Consider the following 22,392-nt stretch of genomic DNA (forward strand, 5'->3'; position numbering starts at 1 on the left):
TAACTTAGGCAGAATTATTGAATAAATTGAATTGTAATTATTCTATACAAAAGCACATTGTGTATTTAAACACAAAAGTCTGAACTAGAAAAATTTGTATACTTAAGTCTAGAATAAAGATGGCATAGAGAGAATGAGTAGAAAGCTATCTGACCTCACCTAACAGTTTGTTGATGCTAAATTTTATTCTGACCAGGCCTTAAAATAGCATTGATTCTCTATAGTAGCAAATTTGCTTCTGTGAAGCTAACTAAGAGCATTCCATCTTTGAACAAGTAAGTGTCTCCCATGTTATGAAGAATTCACAGAATTTACAGTTTAGAGCCAAATGAATGTGTTCTAAAGAAAAAAAAATGTAATTTCTTTACCTTTTGCAAGTCAGTGTCATAAAAACTATATATGTTTCATTTAATTTTGTTGCATTGAGTGAAATATACTCTATGGTAACTAAACATTCTGAATGTGTTTATTGATATTGTATTGTTTTCAATGTTCAGTCCATTCATCACAATGTAGATATAAGTAAATTAATTAGAAGTCTGCTCTATAGGCGACTAAAAGTCTTATCAATAGACAGAGTAAACATATGTAGAACTGAAAGTCCTGTTAAGGGAAGATGCTGTTACATACTCTTGATACATTTTAAAATATTTCAAATAGATATATCAAATTTTGGTTCCAGTCAAAATTTACATTATACTTGTCATGAATGCATGTCAGTGTCCCATGTGCCATTTGATACAATTCCACGAATCCAAGGAGATTATTGAATTTAATGAACAATATTTATAACGTAACATTTTTGACAAAAAAGAAAAAGTCAGCTGTGAAGTGGCTATTATGTTTGGGGATAAAGAGTATAAAACAGATTCACTTCATATTCTGATAATGTTTGCTATTGTTTCTAAATACCTTACTGTTTCTATAGTTACAGCATGAAGCTCAAAAATGTTCTTTTCTTTGTAACACGCTAAAAGATAACTTTATTATAGCCTGCTAGAGTATAGTGTTCACTGGATATACTGTCATAGTAGTTTTTATTTTACTATCAGACCCCACTCTATCAGACATGATATATGAGCAGGAATTTTTTTATATTAAATATGAATAATAATGCTTACTATTTCCAAAGTTCTTATCAAAGCTAACTAAAGCAAGGGGAGAGGAAATAATTTTTAGCTTCGTTGATTTTCTTATTAAAATTTTATCACTTTTTATTATTTTGTAACTTTGTATTACTATGATTAGGTAACATCATTTTTGTTCATAGTACTCTAAGGCACCGTTTGCTCATCCAAACCAGTGCTTGGAAATTAAAATACAATGCGTAGTTTCTTATGTCAGTGAGACCTAGTGTGACTTTGAAACCCAACGTTTGATGGAAGCTCTTTGAAAGGTAGTCCTTTCCCCTGCGCCCCAGACCTCAGATCTCTGGGTAGAAAGTAAATATCTTCCACTCTCCCTTCAATTCTGTTTATCACGATTAAGTCTCTATCTTTTCCTCCCCGACTTGCTGCGTTCTGAATGCAAGGATGACAGAGAAGCATGTGTGACCTCTCCCCAGCGAAGCTGTGAAAGTGAATAAGCTGCAGTGCCACGAGAATGGAGGAAACAGCACCTACAGGGAGAATCGAGCTTTTCAAAAGAGCAGTTCTAGCACATTGCAGGTTTTCTGTTTATTTTACTTATTTCTTCAGTTAGAGAGAGGCAAGTATTAAAAAACAAACAAACAAGCAAACATACAAACAAACAAATAGCAAACAGAGGTAAAGGAAGACCTTAGCCCAGATGCCAATTGCCAAGGATTTTTTATTTTAAACTGTCTGGATTTCCATTTTGCACACGCAGCTTCAGAGTGCGATGCCTGCGCATGCGTTGGCCGCAGTGGAGGGTTTCATGCACTGAAGCAGCCAGGTTCACACGCCGTCCAGCACCCATGCTGCCTAAAGTAGCCTGGCTGCTTCAGGGGCCTAATTAGTGAGACACCGACATCCGTCATCTGTTGCACTGCTGAGTCCTCTGAACAGATTCAACATGGTTGTTATTTAATGAAAAGCAAATAAGGTCTTTATCTACTCCTCTCCTTCTCTTGAGGTAGGATGACTTTGTTCTCACTTTAAACCAAATACTATTATCAATATCCCCCAAGAAATTCCACTTAATGAAAATGCTCTAGTCATAAAATCTGCCAAATGGAAACTTGGTTAGGTTTTTCAATTAACTGCATTTAATTCGAATTATATAGTACGGAGTCGATCTGCTCATGTAGCTTATCCTAATCAAAGGGGTTTGGGTTTGATCAAAATAAAGAGAACATTTAAAAAGTAATGGCTAGCAACAGGATAAAATGCTCGTCTCCCCCCAAAATGTCCTCATCTGGCCAAATGCATTCAGCTTTGTGTTGTCAGGAGTGAGCTACCTGGCTGGCTCAGACCACGGGGCAGCTTTGTGACTGGACCCAGCGCGTATCCATGTTACCAAATGTTCTCATGGCACCAACTTAAAAAGGAAAAACGGAAGAACTGGTATGGAAATCATATGATTTCTGAATTTTATTTTCTTCAGTTCAAAAACACAAAAATAATGTCTAGTAGCATTCAATTACAGTTTCACACACCCCTACCCCATTCTTTCAAGAAAAAAAAAAAAAAAGGTGTGCCATCAGGAAAATTACTTCTCTTTGAGCTCACAGTAATTACTTTCAAGGGTGTTGACCATTGTGATATATCGACGTTATCCCATGATGAAAGCATGCATGCTTCCCATGCAAATGCCATCTGTGACGAAACACATGGAAATGAAAAGTCCTAAAGTCAGCCTGGACACTCCACATTTATAACCATAGATTTATATTTATAACTTTGCAGCAGGAACCTCCATGCTCATAAAATCTTGGTTTTTACGGTAAAGAGTTTGTTTGTTGTTCAAACTATAATGAGAGTAGTAGAACCCTACATGTTTGTTAGATTTGGAGGCTTCAAGTCAGGGCTTGGTCTTACCTCGGACAGTCTGGTGAATCGGGGCATTTTCTAGGAAAAGGGAAATGCAGCTCAGCCAACCTCACGGGCTGACCTACCTCAAAGGGAGGACAACTATAGCCCCTGAGCCTATTGGAGGCCTCACCATCGTCACTCAGCGGGACAAGATACCATTTACTTGCTTGCTTTTGATTGATGTCTACTATTTCTTCAATGGAAGGAACATGTTTTAATCCTTTCTATAAGGTCATGCTATAATGGCTTCATCACAAAATCAGAGAAGTTGAATTATTGCTCATGTAAGGTCCAGTTGGTGACTGTCATTCTGGTGACTTTTGCGGAAGCAGAAGCTTAGGTGCAGTGTGAGGGGTGAGCAACTGTAGGTACCAGAGACGATCCACTTAAGCAAGACTGGATCGAAGGAAAAGGTAAGGTGCTATGCGGATCCAGCAAAGCCTCCACCCACTCCATGGGGTGACCTGGGGCAGAACCAGCCAGCCGGAGCCCAGGGCTGAATGGCCCAGACTTTATCACCTGGCTTTGTTTGCATTGGGTTCAGCTATGAGGTGCTGAAGCAAACCTGGGAGGAGCTGACATCTAGGTGTTGTCCGCTGACAGCTGCCTCTTTTCTGATGGAACAGAAAATAATGTATTTGACAAATAGACGGTCCTCTCGCATATAACTGATGCCATATTTATCTGCCTAGCAATTGGGGTTACTGCTGCCATAGTGTAAGGTCACCCCCCCAGGACCCATCCTCTTTCTACAGGGGCCAGAATAATCAATGATCATTAAAGATAAATATTTGGGGGCTTGACTCATTTAGATCAGAGTGGCAGAGTTTTCCTGGAAAGGATCAGATAGTGAATATTGCAAGCTTTGTAAACCACCTATGACCTCTATGACTATGCTTCTTTGATTATTTTTAGGATCTTTAAAAATTATAAAACATTCTTCACTTATGGGCCATGCAATGACAGATCTCAGTCTGGATTTGACTCACAGGCTGTTGTTTGCTTACCCCTGATTTGGATTCCTATAGGTGGCTCTGATTTCTGTCATCACTGCCACACCAATGCAGTGTTGTTTTGACTCACTACGCTGGCTGAGGAGGGAGGGGCAGTTTCCTAGGCTTCTTCTGCTTGGCTGTCCCACACCAAGAGACATCTGTTGTCTGCCTCCCATGTACCCCCATTCTAATGGGGGCCGTGATTAAACTTGGGATCTCCAGATAATAATGTCATTGTAGACCCTGTGTCCAGTGGTCCTCAAAATATTTTGATATCACCCATTTTTCAGTGTTATAGGTTAACTTGTGTCCTCCCAGAATTGACATGTTGAAATCCGAACCCCCAGGACCTCAAATATAACCTTATTTGGAAATAAAGTCATTGTCAATGTCATTAGTTTGGATGAGGTCATACTGCAAAGGGTTGGCCCTAAACTCAGGTGACTGGTGTCCTCACAGGGCAATTTGGACACAGATACACACACACACACACACACACACACACACACACACACACACACACAGAATGAACATGTGAAGAAGAAAGCAGAGATTGGGGTGACTGAGATTGGCCTCTGTTGTCCCCATTGCTATAACTGTGCCTAATTCTGTCATGACCTCTCTTACCATAGACCCTGGCATAAAGAGGGGTCCGCCACTTAACATTTAGAGGTACTGGTGTCCTTGTCACCGTTCTTTCCTCATGATGATAGTTAATAGCACATTCTTTGGGCTTCTTTGTGGAGTGTCACCTTGTGCAGGCCTTCCAGCCTCACACATATGCCCACCCCTGCATGTCCATTTGCCTGAGATTTGCCATCCTGTCTTCCAGCATCTGCTATGCAATTCTAGCATTCACCTTCACTTAGTGCTGGAGATGCAAGGTACCCAGGAGGGTGGACATTCATCAGGGCTGAAAAGAGAAGAATGAGCTAAAAGTCTATATGTGCAATTGTGGGCTGTCAAACCCCATCTTCAGGTGCAGAATTTGCATGCCTGGTGTCTGACCTGCCTCCCATTCCGCAGGCAGGAGATCTAAGTTTTCATCCCTGGGGAAATTAAACTTTCTTAATAGAACAGTCCGTACTCTGGAATTTGGTTATCTCTCAGCATAATTACATCTAGCTTACTTTCAATCACTCTTAAGTATGTCTGACAAGGACAAGTCTTATAAATGTACCCAATTTCCTGCTATCTTTTACTCACATTGTTCTTATAAAACAAAGTTTGGACAAATAGGTGAAGAAGATTCCAAAAGTACACACTGAGGTTGCTAGTAGGTGAATCAAAACAAAACCAACTAAACACACCAAGGCTCGTAAAATTTCAGAAAGTCAGGAATAATGACAATATCCTAAATACTTCCAGAAATAAAAGTGCATTTAAATTACACAGGAAAGATCCTCAGATTTGTTTTCTTCTTATTCTGAGTACTAGGCTCTATATGCTTTCAAAATATGGGGGAAGACTATTTTCAATTAAAAATTTTATACCTTACAAATCTAGCAGTTAAATGGAAGTTAAATAGGAGACTTTTCAGTTACGGGAGAACTCAGAAAAATAATTCCTTCCCTTAGTAAGCTTTTCTTAAATTACATGTGTTGTAGCCAAACAGAGAATTAAACCAAGAGTGTTATAATGTACCAATTAGGTCAGTTTTAACTCTAAATAACTGAAAACCAATAACTAGCACAAGCTAATAATAATGATAATAATTGGGCAGGTTATTCTTACTCATTTGTGTAATAGTTTAGGCTCAAGGTTGGTTTTAGTCTCTAACAGTTCCATCCATTCAGGTTAGAGATCATCAGGGGAAATAAGGTAGTTCTGCTATTACACCTGCTAGACCAAACTTTTGCAGAAACCATTTTATTGTGGAAGGAGGTATATAAAAAAAAAGGTCAGAAATTCCACTGAAAATCAGAACTTCTAAGTGAAAGAAAAATAATCATGGACCACTATTTTCCTGATCACATGGTTGTTACCACAAATATTCATTTTCTAATTAAGTAAATATGCTACCAATCTCACCAAAGGATGAGGCAGAGGAAGTAGTGTGGGATGAAAGAATGCTAAATCTTTGCTCTTATCAAGAAGTCAATGGCAGTGTCTAACTTGGAGAACTCAAGATATAGCAATCTTTGTAACTTTAGCTTTTTATTTGGGTAGTTACAGTCATATCTCCAAACAACGAAAAACCCCATTGCCTTGGAGGAGAAGAGGCAAAGAAAAAAAGATGAGGTGGTCATTTTCTATTAAAACACTTTCAGGGTTATTTTATTTTTATCCATGTTCATGTATTATTTGGGCAAAATTAACTTTGTTTTTTAAAATGTAAGCTTAAGGTGTCTCTGTTGGTCCAATGTCAACTTTAGAATCACAGAGTCTTTCAACTTAAGTTTTTCAAGTTAATTATCCTATCAAGTTTTCAATAATGAGTAAATTTTTGTTTTTCCTTAGATTTGTTTTTCTGAACAAATTATGGCCAAGAAAGAATTTGTAAACAAAAAAATAACCATTTTCCTTCTTGCATTCCACTAATGCTAAGTTCTTACCGTGGGTTGATATTGTCACTGGTCCAAAGTCTCTACAGTCCCAGTTTTGATGTAATGAAGCAACAATTGAAGATAGACAGTGGATGGATGGATGGATGGGGGTCTGAGCCATCACAGGTACGCCGTCCACATATGGCTTCTTCTATTATCTATGAAATGAAGCACTGTCTTATCATCCACCATCTCACCAGGTATTAGAAATTGTCTTTAGGTAACAGTGACAGAGAAAGAAAACAAAATAGATCAAAATTAGTTTATCTTTCCCTCTTCGTTTGTCTACAGTTTAAATATATCTTAAATGAACAAAACCAACAAGCTTGAATGAGAAAATAGGAACGGATTATGTCACATAAAGGAGCAGGCAACTTGAGAGTGAATATAAAGGAAAGGGGAGCAGGAGGGGGTGTCTGGCAGCTTCCACCCCACCTGTTTTTCATGAACATACACGTAGGAATAGTGCAGGCCTGTTTTAGTCCTCACTGCTGGGTCCCTCCTCCTCCCCCACCTGCTCTGTTTCTCTAAGCACCTGGTTCCTCTCCCAGCAAGTCTCTGTAACTCACATCTGGTGGAAATAACTTTATTCAAAATGACATTTTTGCTATTTGAGAGTTCTTGAAATTGATTTAGGAAAAGGGACATGGGACAAAGAATCCTGTGACTTCTGGCCTTACTAGCTGCAAATTGTGCATTTGAAGTTTTTTTCTAATACTGAATCCTTTTTTTTTCTGTGCATGTCATGGCATACTTCCTCAAGGTACTGATATTTCTGAAATGTTTTTTTCATTATGAAAGTTGAATTTCAATACTGACAAATCCAAACACAATTTTAAAAGCTGTATAACCAGCGTCTAAATTTTAGTGCATAGTAGAGAAAAAATATTGTGTATTTTTTTGAAAAGTAAAGCCTCGACTTAAACAATAGTAGTATAGATTATTTATGAAAAGATGCTCAACTTCACTAATCATCAGGAAATGTAAACCCAAACCACAATGAGATATTGTGTATTTTCCTCATATTTGTTAGGACGGCCATTCTCAAAAGCAAAAAATAACAAGTGTTGGTGAGGATGTGGAGAAACTGGAAGCCTTATGTATTATTGGTGGGAATATAAAATGGTGAATTCTTTATAAAAACAGTATGAAGTTTTCTCAAAAAATTGAAAATTGAGCTACCATATGATCCAGCAATTCCATTTCTGGGTATCTATCCAAATAAACAAGCAAACCAAAAAAAACTGATATCAAGATCTTGAAGAGATATCTGCACTCCCATGTTCATTGCAACATTATTCACAGTAGCTAAGTGGTAAAACAGCCTAAAAGTCCATCAGTGGAAGAGTGGCTAAAGAAAATGTAGTTTATATACACAATGGAGTATGTCAGCCTTAAAAAGATGTTTGCCCTGCCATATGTGACGACATGTATGAACCATGAGCATGTTCTACTAAGTGAAATAGACCAGTCAGAGAGGGACGACCACTGCATAATTCCGTTTGTATGAGGTATTTAAATTAGTCAACCTCACAGAAGCAGAGAGTAGACTGGTGGCTGGGGGAGGACAGAGGTGAAAATGGGGACTTGTTGCTCAGTGGGTATAGAGTTTTGGTCCTGCAAGATGAACATGTCCTAGAGATCTACTCTACAGCAATGTACATACACTTAAAATGTGCTGAGGGTAGATTTCATGTTATCTCCGTCTTAACATATTTCAAAAATAATCAGTTCAATCGACTCAAACCCAGAAAATCTGGGTTTGTTTGGGTGCTTATACCGCACAGTCCAAGGACCAGCTAATGATCTGTGTTTTCCATTTTCAACTCCTACTGCTGAGGGGACAAAACTTAGACTTGTAGCTCTGTGCTCCTCTGCCCACCGGCCAACCTGACTGGAACGAGATTTCATCAGACAAAATTACTGACCACTCTGTCACATCAGTTAGGATTTCTCTCCTGTGCAAATGACAACATCTCCATGTAAACCGAGTTTTGCAAAACTGGACTTATCGACTCGTAAGATGGAAAAACCCAGGAGTAGTATTTTAGGCACAATTTAATCCAGAAGCTCAAATTATTTGGACTAATTTGTTTCTGTTCTGCTTTTCTTTCTATTGGCTCTTTTGTCTGAGGACCCTGGCCAAACCCTCCACTCCCCCCCATACACACACAAAACGCCTTCTCCCGCAGCTCTCCTACCCCAAAAATGTGCATGTTGCTTTCCTAGCACATCTGTGTTTTCTTAATAACATATTAGGTTGGTGAAAAAGTAATTGCAGTTTTTGCAATTAGTTTTAACCTTTTAAACTGCAATTACTTTTGCGCCAACCTAATAGATATATAGTATGTTCGTATAAAATTGTCATTACTGACTAGTCCTGTGGGTTCAATATACTCAACCGACCATTTAGCCATGTTCCTGAAGCTGTGAAGTCAATATCTATTTGCCTCCTATTATACCTAAATACCTGGAGCCTTGGAGTCTGTGTGAATATTTGACAGAGATGGTGGCATTCTATCTCATTTGCTTGATTTGGTCACATTTTCATCTCTGGCTGGTCACTTTGGCCACAGAAGTTAACATATTAGTTGGCTCACCCTAAGTCCTGCTGTAAACCTAGAGGCAGGAGTGGAGCAATGCACTTTTATCTTTTATATTATCTAAGCAAAGTGAAGGCTTGTTAGGTTTCCATAGTCCCTTTAACTGCTGGGTTCCAGCTTGCATTTCCTGTCGCAAATTCTGCGTGAGGCTGTGGGCTTTAATTTTACATTCAGTATTCCAGAAGAGCAGATTTTCTATCCAAGCACCTCTATCCATGTGTATGAAGTTATGAATCCTGAGTTGTGTATCGGAATTAAAAGAATATGAGTCAAAGGCATATACTAAGAATAAATTATTTTTAAAAAATCCTTATTGCTAAAGGTGACAGAAAAAATGAGTTGCATCTTTAGAAAAATATATAGATTTTCTAAGGAAAGGCAAATCCTTCTTTTCAAAAAGATGGATAGGGTGGTACTTAAATAGATAAAAATAAAGTATTGAATTCCAATATATGAGTATTCATTATCTATCTATCTATCTATCTATCTATCTATCTATCTATCTATCTATCTATCTATCATCTATCTATCTATTTATCTATCTATCAATCTATCTATCATCTAATCTACTTATCAATCTACTTATTTAATCTATTTTCAGTTATGGAATGTGTTTTTCCTATTGGGGGGATCAAAAGTGTAACTCTCATTCTTTTTAAAAGTAATCTGTACTATTAGTATTGTTGCCTACTTATATTGGCCTTGGTGATGCAAACCCTATCTTGTAGCTGTGTAAGAAGTTATTTCAGTACAGTGCATGGACTGTTCATGAATCAATCTGACCTTCTTCTTTCCCTCCCTTGCAAATCTATGCTCTGTTCATTCAATATAGAATCTTCTTGAAAAGGAGAACAAAAACTCAAAGAGGCTTTACATGGAAGCTTTGTTCTTCCCTGGAAGACATCATCATTTAAAAAATAAGTAGGGAGAAACTCCAAAATCAAACAAACAAAAAACTGTAAATGTCTGTTCGCTAAGATAATTGTCATAACCACAAATTTGCACACATAACATATTTGACATTCCTTTGATTATCCCCCTGGATTCTCTGGAATCATGCTTAATAGTATGTGTCGTAGGCATCCACAGCTATATTTTTTCTCATTTTTAGAGTAGCTCTGTGAATGCCATGAGGAATTCCTCATTCAAATTTGGAAATCAGTTTCGCAGAGCAAAAGGAGTCGAGTGTGTATACGTTTAGCAGTGCACAAAGATATGGCAGGCTCTCTTTGCTTATGTATGAAGTCAGTCTAACCCCCAAGCTCAAATACAGGAAAACAATTCTAACTCGAGGACGACAATCATTTATGATTTAAAAGTCAGTCCCCCACTGCCCTTCGTTGATTATAGACAAATTACTAAGTTTAAGGGTCAGTGTGGCCCAATTGGGGGAATCCTGTTTTGAAAGAAACAGAATCACTGAAAGGACCTGGGAATTATTGAGCAGGTGCCAGGCTGGGGACAAAATAAAGATATCAGTAAGACAGTGTGGGCTTTGGGGAACTTTCCTGTGATTCAGAAGTTAATGATTTGACAAGGACACCTGAAGCAAGCACTAAAATTGAGCTAGTAATAAATGACTGGGATGTCTCCTGGAAATAGTGAGAAAATAAGGGCTTAGCATGAATCATGTAAAGATGACTAGTGAGGGAATGTAGCACCCTCAACATCCAGCTGCAGATTCTGCTAATTATCTCTTTTGTCTCAGAACACAGGCAGGAATCCCCCAGTTAAGCCATGCTGAGATGTGAACCTAGCAGTTGGTCTAGAGTCCATGAAGGACGAGGTCAGAACTTGAGAGCAAGTATGGTCCTGTATGGCCTTTGCCTTGGGCTGGGGAATTCCCGTGTGGACACAAGGGAGGCTGCTGTTCTCCAGCAAGTGTGGATGAGACACAGGTGCTGGTCCGGGGGGCGGGCAGTCTGAATGTTCAAAGTCCTCGAGCACAGACCACACCTCATCTCAACGTCACAGGTCTCAAGGTCCCACTTCTTCTCTGTCACAGCCCGACTTCAATGTAGAGCGTATGTACCAGGCCACCCGTTCTGTTTTCTATATTAACTATCCATAGGCCAAAGCCCCAGGGCTTGGGATTTTATGACAATCCGGGGACATCAGCATCCCAGTACTCACCGTCAATGGAGTGCTTGTCACCACAGGGCTGTGAGCGATTCCAAACCAGAATCCGGTCCTAAGAGTCTGCATCCTAGGAACACGTTGAGATCAACGCAATTGTCACCTTTCCCCACAAAACAAAACAAAACAAAACCCCAGGATATGAATCAGAATATAAGTTGTTATTTTATAGGTTTTCCAAGCAATAGTGCTAGGATATTAGAAACTGAGACTAGGAAGGGAAGACAGGCAGGTAAGTGTGTGAGCAAACAAGCCATGGCTGTGGGTCATGAATGAGACCTTCATCCTGCTGGGAAGTCTGGGCCCAGGGGAAAGCACCCACTTTGGGATTGTACTGCAGGATCGGGGAGGGATCAACTGCCAGCAGTCACTCTTGGAAGGCTGCTTGCACCTTTCCTGCCATGAGCCTAGTCAGAGCAGCAACCTTGATTCAAAATTCAACTATAAAAAAAGGCCTCAGGAATCTGTGTATCTTATACCTCTCAACTGGACAATAGGGCAACTATTGGTCTTGAAGGCATTGTTCCTCAGCTCCTAACTTGCAGCCAAAGTCAGAGAAGGAAATCTTTCAAAGAGATTTATGAACATGATTTTTTTCTGATAGAGAAAACCCCAGTAAAATATATGGGAAACCCATGAGAATTTTAATAAAAGTATATTGGCAGAAGCATCTGTACCAATGCAAAGGAGAGTTATGGCATTATTATAAAGCTCTCCTGAAGGAACCCCCACTCACAGCCGCTAGCCTTCTCCAACTCTGCTGCAAACCCCAGTTTTCTCAACCCAGGAAACAGCTATTAAATACTTCCTGAAGCGGTCCTCAAATTATTTGTACAGTTGTCCCCCCTTATCTGCAGGGGTACATTCCAAGACCCCCAATTGATGTCTGAAACTGCAAATGGTACCAAACCTTAAATATACTGTTTCTTTCCTATCCATACATACCTGTGATAAAATTTAATTAATAAATTAGGCACAGGAAGAGGTTAATAATAACTAACAATAAAATAGAACAATTATAACAATATACTGTAGTAAAAGTAATGTGAATGTGGCCTCTCTCTCTCTCTCTCTCTCTCTCTCTCTCTCTCTCTCTCGTACCTGATCTGATAACCAAGAGGGCTACCAAGTCACTAATGAGCAGGTACTATATACAATGTGAATACACTGGACCAAGGGATGATTCACGTCCCGGGAGGGATGGAGCAGGATGGCACGAGATTTCATCATGCTACTCACAACAGTGTATAATTTAAAACTTATGAATTGTTCATTTTTGGAATTTTCCATTTAATATTTTCAAATCAGGGTTGGCCATAGGTAACTGAAACTACAGAAAGCAAAACTGCAAATATGGAAGGACTACTGGATTAGTTATTGAGCTTGGCTGTGATATACTCATATGCCAACCTTTCTCAGCTTTGCTGTCTATCAGCATTGTTCTATTAAACCTTAAATGCTTATGGCTTAATGATACAGCTGTACTATGACTGTAGCTATAGATAAAGAAGTAGGTACATGTATAGATATGGGTATAGTTATAAGTGTAGGTATAGATATTATCCAGGTACCAAAGTTTTCATGGAATTGTTTCCATCTGCAAGACACAAAAATAGGTAGTTCTGATCATTGTGTTGATAAAGAATAACAATATTTATTTATGCCTTTCACTGTGCTCAGGGCTTTATATGGTGATCCATTTATTATTCAATAACTATATGTGTTATTATTCCCATTTCACAGATGAAAGCACATAGGCTAAGGAAGTTTAAGTAATTTTTACATATTTACTAATTGACAGAGCTGGCATTCTCACAAGATGTTCTGACTCCAACGTTCTTAACATCTACACGTCATCTTTAAATATTGTGAAAATAGTATTAAGGAATTGTCATTTTTTTCTAACAAGTCATTTGTTATTTCGTTTGGATATATGCAATGTGCACCCCCCTGATTTGTCCTTATGCTGCACGTGCATGTCTGTATGTGTGTAGTTATGGCATTATTATATTCCAGACTTTATTATAAGACTCTACAATATGATGATCTTGGCCATTCCCCATATTTACTTTCTACGTACCAAGGTATTTCTGCTCCCGACGCTTTTTCCTCCAATGCACTTGCTATTTTCTTGAATTACTGTGTTTTTGTTTTGTTCTGTTCTGAATGCTAGTCGTCATGGACACTTATTTTGTTCAGCAGTGGCTCTAGAGGCATGCACACTCTTGTTGGAAGCGAGTAAGGGGACAATGGCAGAAAACATTAGGGCTTTCCTTTGAATTCAGGACAAACAATCTCAACTGAGTAGCAAGTTTTGTTTTTGTTATTTCCCTGTGAATTGGAGGACCTGGGATCCCCTTAGTTACCACATTATAAATAAAGTGACATTGTGGAATCATTGCACTTCTTTTGATCTCATTTTCCTCGCTCTTAAAATGATAGGGTAGGATAAGATCAAGGTTTGCTAACTCAAATGCTTATAGAGGTTAGCTGAATGAACCCTAATAATGCCCTAAATAGTCAAGCCTGGAGTCATAAAAATGTTGACCGAGATGTAAAACTTATGTTAGCGCAAAGGAAATGGTGAAATGCTGTGGGTATTTCCTCCTTAGTGTCCTGGAGGAGGTGAGGTTGGTGGAGATTGCAGTCATTTATCAATTGCTCTTTTGGATTCAAAGGGCTGCTGACACTGGGGATTTGGGTTAACTGTGGTCCAATCAAGATTTTTAAGTGAAGTAAGCGTTATCTACAATTGGACTTAATAAAATGCATTATTCAAAAGCGTCAGCTTATAAACTTTAGACCAAAAGAACTCAGTTATGCTTTTCAGTCATGAATTAAAATGATTTTAACCTCATCCTCTCTAATTTTAACCTAGTTCTTATACCCTGACCTGGTGAGAATGTCAAGTTCTTATAATACCAAAGTATATCTCCCATCCTACTGTCTTCAGGCAAAACCTTAAAAGAAACCCATCTTTCTAATGAATCTTCCAATTTGTATCCTATGCATATATAACAATTTTCCCCAGTACTTATCTATCTGTTTCTTCAATAAAGGCCCGTTCTGTTCAGAAGACTGTGTTAAGACAGCTTGTAGAGGGCCTCTTGGAATGTTATTGCTTTTTGTCATTTCCAACAACCTTTTCTTTCTTTTCACTCCATTAGAAAGCATCAATTTAGAGGAAATGCAACTGTGACAGGATTCATGTATTATACATAGCCTGGTAATAACTATAATAAATCCTTTATTTCCCAGAGAAATGTGTTGAAAAATTAACTGTGTATGTCAATTAGAAAACTATTTTGAAGACTATTATTTTAATTGATACATTTACTAAAAAGCATTGATGACATTTTCCCTTGATTTTTAAAAAAATATCATAACCATAATAGCTTGGCAAAAATTCTGCTGCAGTATCACTCCTTCCTAAACTATATTATTTTCCAACTGGGTCTGCTCTAGAACTGAGGGGAAAAGAGCCCTTTCGTAGTTCTCTTTTTGTCTTGCAAAAGGTAATGAAAACATTTGGGACGTTTCCTTGTACGTGTTGAGTATAAGAAAGAATGGACAGTCAAAGAAAGAAGAATGGATAAATGATGGCTATTATAAAAAAAAAAAGCTGTGTTTTCATTCAACATTTATTTCCATGACCCAAAGTGTGCTTCTGTCTTCAGAATTATTTCATGAGTCAGATATTAGTCCTGTCCTTATAATAACCTTAATATTCAAGGTTATTTGCAACAAGCAACTCTTGGCTTTCACTGCTTTCCAATCATCCACCTAACAACCAATAAATCATAATAATAACATGATATGCCTTAAAGAGACAAAGCAAGAATTTAGGTAATACTATCAATTTATGTAATTAAGGATAAAACATTTAAATCTGACCCATAAGTAACATTCACATATTTGACTTAGCACTTTTAAGTCAGTTTTGTGTGTATTCATTAACAGATGTTTTAAAATAGAATATACAGATCCATTCTTCACATTAACTTATATTTTCCAAATATAATTAAATCCCTTTTCAACTAGGGATGGGAAGTTGTTTTCTCCCCAAAATAACAGTGGTTATGGCCTAATAGTACAAAGGCAGCTCCTTTACAGAGCAATGCTCTTTCTATCTCAAGATATGGGCTTATAAGCTTTCATTTAGTTTATGCTGATTTAGAGTACTAGCCATTAATTAGGCTGGTGGTTGTAGAAAATCTTGACATTATTTTTATAAGCCACTGTCAATTCAATATTAATCAGAAGGAAAATATTTTTCTTTTAATTTTAGCATAGATTGGTGGATCATGGAATTATTTTTATTCCCCTCACATTTCCCCAAACAGAAATCATAGTACATTGTTCCTGGAGCATGATTTTCATTTAATATGAAACATGGACAATGACTGTGTACCTGTAAGTACTGATGAAAGTTGGTTGAATAATGTAGTGTCACGACACTTCTTACCCACAGGAGGCTAATAGTCTGGTGACACCTTACAATACATAGTATATCTGTACTTCTAAGAAAACTGTGTTCTACTTCCCTAGTCATGTGCATTAACTATCCTGTCTCGTTCAGATGTGAGATTTCAAAGATTTTAACTCTCTTCTATTTTTTGAAGACGTTCTACTGTCGTGATAACATTTACAGATTGCTGAACGGAAATGGCTGCACCCGTAGTGCTTAAAACCAATTTTGCATGTTACAGCATTGCCGATAATTTTTAAAAACATTCTGATATTTAGCAGCAAATTATTTATGAATACGTGTTTCGATTAACCAACATTATGACTTGTGTATTGTTCAGTTAACAAAATTAAGAACATAACTTTATAGCTCACAGCTATGTAAATAAATTAAAATTTATTTAGACATTTTGAAGAAACTATCGTAATACAGAATGTGTAAGAAGCACTATTTTATTTTATTTTTCTGTTTTGGGGTGTGTGTTTTTTTGTAACATTACCTCTTGCGTTGTAGAAAATCATCCTTGAAAAAGATGCCAAGCCTGCAGATGGATTCACATGCGTGCCCCGGGAGGCCTGCAGCTTTCCCATTTTCTCTAGAGAACTACATGTACGTGGACAAATCCTAGCTGCTTTTGCATCAGAAGATCAGTGTCCTACATCAGATCTGTTTAAGGTTTTGGAAACCCTTTTCATCATTCAGTGTTGTGAGGTGCAAACTTAAAGAACACCAGTGACACTTTAATTGGGTTCAAGAAGTGTTAGGTTTGCCTTAACTTCTGCAAATAGTCTCCTTTCCAGTGCTAGCCTTGCAGAACTGTGCCCAAGCCACTCTTCTAAGACAGCACCTTTCATTTGTTGAAGCTCTTGGTGTATAAGCTCTTCTTATCAGAATAATCCATCTGCACATCAGACCATACTCATATGAGTGCATAACCTTCCCTTGGAGAAGCTGGACTTTTCCCTTATGTCATTTTTTCTCTGAAAGAGGATTGCACGGGTCCCCAGTAGGGAGGTAGCGTTACTTAGCAAGTGATGGTTCGGAACTCAGAAGTGGGGAGGCAGTTTGCCAAGCAAGCAGGAAATGGAAGATGGTTAAAAGTGTGTGTGCATGTCTATGTAAGAAAATAAATGGGATTTTCAAGGAAAAAGTTGCAACCCTCACCTGGGAGGATTAGGGAAACCCTGTAGAAGCCATAGCATCTGCCTGTCCCAGTCCCTTGCTGAGAGGACACAGTACCTGTGAGTGCATCTGGCATGGACGTGTCCAGAACTTGCAAGCTCACTCCCTCAGCCCTGAGGTTTGAGTGCAAGTACAACCAACCCTACAGCCCAGGCAGTGCCGCGGAGATCACTGGGGTTCAGAGATCAAAGACACACTGTTCAGGAGAATTTGATTTCAAACACAGACATACTGGCCACTAGGTTCCAGGGGGAAGGAGGACATGAACAAAACATGGGAGCCCCCTCTCTTTTCTTATCCCTAGGATTTCCTTCCTGAGTTTCCTGGATCCCCCTCTCCTGATGCAAGGACCACTTGCCCAGCAAATTTTCCGTGGCTACTTCCTTGGCCAGGAAACAAAATCTGTGGGTCCAGAAACTGACCTGACAGAGGAGGGGAAAGGTTAGACATACTTGAGTGGATGGATTTAGCAAAGACCAGATGTCCATCCTATCTTGCTCACATTGCACTTGGGGAATACAGTAATTTTCCTTAAGATAATTTTTAACATCGTCTCTGTTTCACTGAAGGGCTGTATTATTTTCATAAAGAAGATGTATTTCTGGTTTTTAAAATATCCAATCTTAAAGATTTCAACTCCACTGTGATCATGCGTCAGTCACTGGCAGTTTTTCAAGGACCCTCCCGACCCTGTTGATGGCCACATCCTATGTACCTATTCACCGATCTACTCAGCGGTCCCACGCCCCTTGGTCGTTTTTGTTTCTTTGCAGTTGGGGCATTTCTTTCTCAACTCCTCTCGCACCCACCTCCCCCCAAAGGCCACGCTGGCATAAGAATCACACGTGGGTCACATGGCTCCACGGGGCCTTCTGCCTGTTTCCCCCTGGACCCCCTGACAAGCACACACGTGGGTAGGCACACACTGGCTTTCTGAGGCGCTCCTCGCGGCTCCCCGTCCATCCGCTCAGCCCGGGCTCTTTTCTCGGGCTTGTAGCTCCACTCACAGGCACGAGTTCTGGTGGAGCTGGCATTCTGTGGGCGCGCGGTCTCTGCCAGCCTGTCCTCCTCTCGCTCCAGTTCTCTGTTTCCCATTGCTCTGTCTGCCTTTCCTGAAGTGGATGGACACACACACACACACACAGCCCCTCTCCACTTGTTAACTTTCCCCACCATCCAGAACTGACAGCTGCCCAGAATCAGGGAGCTGAAAGCTTTGCGGAAGGAATCTTGGAGGCTGCGTCTGGGAGTGGGGCATCCCCTCCAGCCTTGGGGTCACCTTATACCCCTCATCTCAAATGACTGGCAGGAGACCTCTACTCTCCTAGCCGCTTTGCTGGGGGAAACGAGGGCAGGACAGCGAGCATCCGGCCCACCCGCGCACACCCACGTGGGCGACCCAGCGCAGCAGCAGGTGCCAGGAGGTGCAGGCTGGGCCCAAGCGCTCGCCGGTCCCCTCTCTAGACGCTTTCCTCTCTCCTGTGCCTTTTGAGGTGGCCCCAGTCTTAGCACCACAGCGTCTCTCGGCTTTCCATCTCTCTTAGTTCTTCCTGTTCCCATCCCCTCACCGCCATCACCTCCAACCCGAGCCCGAGTCCCGGCTGCTGCGGAACCAGAGGCGCGGCGTCTGCAGCTGAGCGTCCCTGGGGTCCTTGGTTGCAAGCCCTCCGCACGCCCCCGGCCAGGCTGGCGGAGGGTGGGTGCGCGGGAGTCTGCAGCGGCTGGGAAAGCAGGAGGGAGCAGGGTTGGGGTAGCGCTGCTACAGCCGGGGAGAGACGCCCCCGCACGTTTGAGCGCTCCGGCCCTCTGCTGCCGGCTCCTGTTTACAGTTCTTTCTTATTTATTTATTGGCGTTTTATAAGCTGGGGCTTTTCCGGAGCTGTTTCCTGGGCAGTTTTCCCCCCGCCCCCGCCCTCAGTTTAACAAACGGCGCGAGCTCGTGGGTCCCTGTTGGGGTGTGTAAGAGGTGATCTGTGTGTGCCTTGGGGGGTTAAATTCTAAGGGAGGGTGAAGGTAAATTGCAAGTAGTCCGAGTCTTTGCAGGAGCAGTTTGGTGGGACCGACCTCCGCATCAGGTCGGGAGATAAACCGCAAAAGTTTTCCTGTCTTTGCCTTCAGCGCGCCCCTGCCTTGTCTCCCAGCTTGAGCTCCGATTCCAAGACAAAGCCTTCACCCCGGAGAAGAGAGAGCGCCCACTTCCTCTAGACAGATGGAATGTAAGGGGTGGGAGACGGAATCGACTGCGATTTCTAACCCTTAAAAAGTGAAAAATAAACCCCGGGGGTATTTGCACAGGACGGCTCCTCCCCCTTCCACGCCTTATAAACGGCGCAGGGTCCAGCTCGGGGTTCGCCTCCTCCCTTCAGGCCCCCTCGCCTAGTGGCCGAGTGACGGATCTTAGCCGGGTCCTCTCCCCCTCCCCCTCCTCTCCCTGTCTCCCCCCCCCCCAATCCCAGCGGGTGTGATGTCCTTGCTGCCGCCCCATTCTGCCGCGCACCAGGCCAGGGGGCGCCGGCCTAGCAAAGCTGCCCAGTGTCACCCTGGTCCCCTGCTTCCCGGAGGGTCGCAAAGCTCACGGCTATGACTCAGGCGCCCACTTGGTAACTCTGCCATCTTCCTGCTCTTTCCCCTCCCTGCTTTCCCCGCCCCCCGTGGCCACCCCCGTGCCTCTTCCCCATCCTCCAGCCCTCCTCCCAGACGCCCACCCACCAGCTCCTCTGTCTGCAAGATAGCAGAGGTGGCGCGGAGCCCTGCGAGCCGATGACCGACCCTGTCCTCCTGTCTTCAATGCCTCAGCGGAAGATCCCCAAGGGCTGGACCGAGGAGAACTGCTGCTGGGCGTCTTCCCGGAGAGGCTGCTCCGACCTGCTGCTCGTGGTGTATGAAACTGGGGACTGAGCGCGCCCCAGTCGCCACCGCTGCCCGCTCCGTCTCTGCCGTCGGTCTGGACTGGCCCCCGCCTCGCCGCGCGTGCCGCCCGCCGCCCGCCGCCCGGCCCCGGCCCGGCCCCGGCCCCGGCCCCGGCTCCGGCTCGGGGCGCCCCGGGGCTCGCCGCCCGCGCGCCCGCCGACTGCCCGCGCGCCCTCCTGACAGCTGCGGCGGCGACGATGCAAAGGAGGAGGGTGCTGCCGCCGGCGGTGCTGATGGTGGCGGCCGGCGCCCGGGTGTGATGCGAGCGTCATGGTGGGGATGCTGGCTTCGCGGTGAGACAGCGCGAGTGCGCCAGGGGCGGAGGACGCATGGATTCGGATCTTCTGCTGTGTGGGCTCCGCTCTCTTCCTTCCTGCTCTCTCGCTCCCCCATTCATTTTGTTCTTCGTTGGCACATTTCACATCTCTCGACTCCATCCTGTCGCCCACCACTGGACGTCTTCCCGTCTCTAAATGGAATTAGCGGAGCTCGGATCCTCTGGTGTAAGGAACAGACATGATCTATGGACGCAGTTTGTTCCACAGTGAGTATTTCCCAGCGCGCCGGTCCGCTCGCGCTGCCATCCCGCCCGCCCTCCCCTCCCTCGTGGCCGAAGGCGCGGGGAAAAGCCTGGCCACCGCTCTCCCGCGGACCCCGCAGTCCCCGCGAGTCTGGGGCAGGTGTAAACTTTCTGTATTGCAGCATAATAGAGCGGGACTTGGGGGCGGCGCGCAGTCAGTCGTCTCCGGATCCCAAAACCCGCCCAGGAAAGCAGCCTCTCCGTGTGCAGGGAGGTCCTGGGAATGGCCGGTAGTTCAGGGCTGGGCACGAGCGGCAGCGGCTGGGGAGTGGGCCCGAGGGAGGGCGCGGGTGGAAAGGGAGAGACAGCCGGGTGGACAGTTTGTGGGACCAGAGGGGATATTCCTCTTTCAGGGGCTTCTGGAGCTCGGCGGGCCCACATTCCCCTCCAGTAGGTAGTTTAGGGTACACCTGGACGCAACGCTTGAGGGGAAGGCTGGGGGGGGGGGGGGGCTCAACTCTTCTGGCCAGTCGACCTCTAGTTTTGCTTTAGGTAGGATCCTGTGGTACACATGAAGTGGGGGGGGGCGAATTGGAGCGAAGTAGTGTCAAAAGTCATCAAGCAAAAGGCAATATAAGAAAATGTGTGGTGGGAATCGCACATTATAAAGCAAGGATTAGAGTCTTCATCCTGTGCCACGCAGTTAAAAGACCGGTTTTGCCGTTGTGTTCATTATAGTACACGTTCCATAACGTGATTCCTTAAAAACAGGAAAAACAGAGTAAAGAAAACACCAAACATATGCCCTGATATTGATGGCTGTTTGCCTGTGTGCCTGTGTGGGTACAGAATTACGCCCAAGTTAAAACAAGGTTTTGTTCTATTTAAACACACACAATAACAACAACTAACGTTTTCATCTTAAAGCAGATGACCAGGCAAGAGAACCAAGTAATATAATTGATATAATTTCTGAAATGCTAATACCAAGCCCCAGATACTTCTCTCGGAATCCGCTTCAGGCACACATTTATAATAAGCCCCTGGAGTGAGCTTGAGGTTAGGAAGCCCTCGTGCATCAGAAACATCCCTTTCTCCCATTTCATTTCAACTGGAAACATGATTATACACCTAATGGAACTTAGAGCTGTTCAGATACAAACAAACAAAGTAGAAGAGGAAAAACCAGAAACCATGAAGACTACTTTAATACATTCCTAGGTTTCGGTTTTGTAAAAGTGTCCAGTGACTCAAGACTAGACATAAAACACAAGTTCAGGTTACAATGGTCTTTGCAGATTTACTGTTAAATTACAGCTCAGTCTCTTTTTGATATTGAAAAATTGACTCAATAAAATGCTTATAGAAATCACCTTTGTCAAATTAATAATCTACTTCTGGAAAATACTAAATAGTAAATCAAAGTTAAGGTTAGAAGATATTAATTTTATAGCATAGAAAGTGCCGAGGATGTGGTCACTTGGTAAAACATGTTTATAAGGAACATTTTTATAATATTGCCTCATGCCGCCATCCATATTCATCTGTTTTTCTCTGTTCCCCTCGCCCTCCACCGATAGGATTTGCCTAAGCATATCTTTTCTAAAATGCAACAACATTGGCAGTGTGTTAGGGTCAGTCCTGGAGTCCTGTCTCCCTGTTTGCTTCTCTTTTCATCCTTTTACCTAGTGTCGCCTCTCTTCCTTTAGAGATGTTAGCACAGCCGTTCACCAATGGCCCCTTAGTGTGGGCCCTGAAATCCTACTGCAGTACGACATTAAGATTACAATGTTGCCCCTCAGTCTTGAAGCAGGCCTTTGCCTAAGGAGTTTGGGGCTCATCCATTCTTCACTGGCACTACCTCTTGAAGCCATCTGTAAGGTTTCCTGATTTGTACATTGTGAATCAGTTTGTCCAAGTCCTGAATCCACTTGGAGCAGTCCACAATAATAAAATTAATCTGATTTGATATCATTTTATCTTTAAATTCTGTTATGTTTTTATACAATGTGATCATTTCAGTGAGTATTAATATTATC

At 42.1% G+C, this 22,392-nt stretch overlaps 1 protein-coding gene and 2 long non-coding RNA genes across 10 annotated transcripts in view; 2 read left to right on the plus strand and 1 right to left on the minus strand.

The window, feature by feature from the left end:
* The window catches only part of LOC141573125 (uncharacterized), a 521,122-nt gene extending 503,807 nt beyond the window's left edge, over positions 1 to 17,315 (plus strand). For both annotated transcript variants that reach the window (XR_012498699.1, XR_012498700.1), the window contains 2 exons: positions 16,255 to 16,350; positions 17,228 to 17,315. This is a non-coding gene — a long non-coding RNA (uncharacterized LOC141573125). The remainder of the gene's footprint in view (positions 1 to 16,254; positions 16,351 to 17,227) is intronic.
* LOC141573124 (uncharacterized) lies at positions 1,235 to 19,730 on the minus strand. The gene is made up of 5 exons (XR_012498698.1): positions 19,633 to 19,730; positions 16,241 to 19,124; positions 11,271 to 11,376; positions 6,544 to 6,748; positions 1,235 to 4,901 (listed from the first exon to the last, which is right to left on the minus strand). It is a non-coding gene; the product is annotated as an uncharacterized LOC141573124 (long non-coding RNA).
* NETO1 (neuropilin and tolloid like 1) overlaps positions 19,527 to 22,392 on the plus strand; it is a 77,669-nt gene continuing 74,803 nt past the window's right edge. For 4 of the 7 annotated variants that reach the window (XR_012498689.1, XR_012498690.1, XR_012498691.1 and 1 more), the window contains exon 1: positions 19,527 to 20,377. Coding sequence is in view for 4 of the 7 variants with exons in the window: in XM_074339846.1 (XP_074195947.1) it covers positions 20,350 to 20,377 (28 nt within the window). In the remaining 3 variants the exon portion in view is untranslated. The remainder of the gene's footprint in view (positions 20,378 to 22,392) is intronic. The other 3 variants (XM_074339843.1, XM_074339844.1, XM_074339845.1) reach the window with 1 other exon arrangement.

Source organism: Rhinolophus sinicus, linkage group LG09 (assembly GCF_036562045.2).
Source record: "Rhinolophus sinicus isolate RSC01 linkage group LG09, ASM3656204v1, whole genome shotgun sequence".
Lineage (NCBI taxonomy): Eukaryota > Metazoa > Chordata > Mammalia > Chiroptera > Rhinolophidae > Rhinolophus > Rhinolophus sinicus.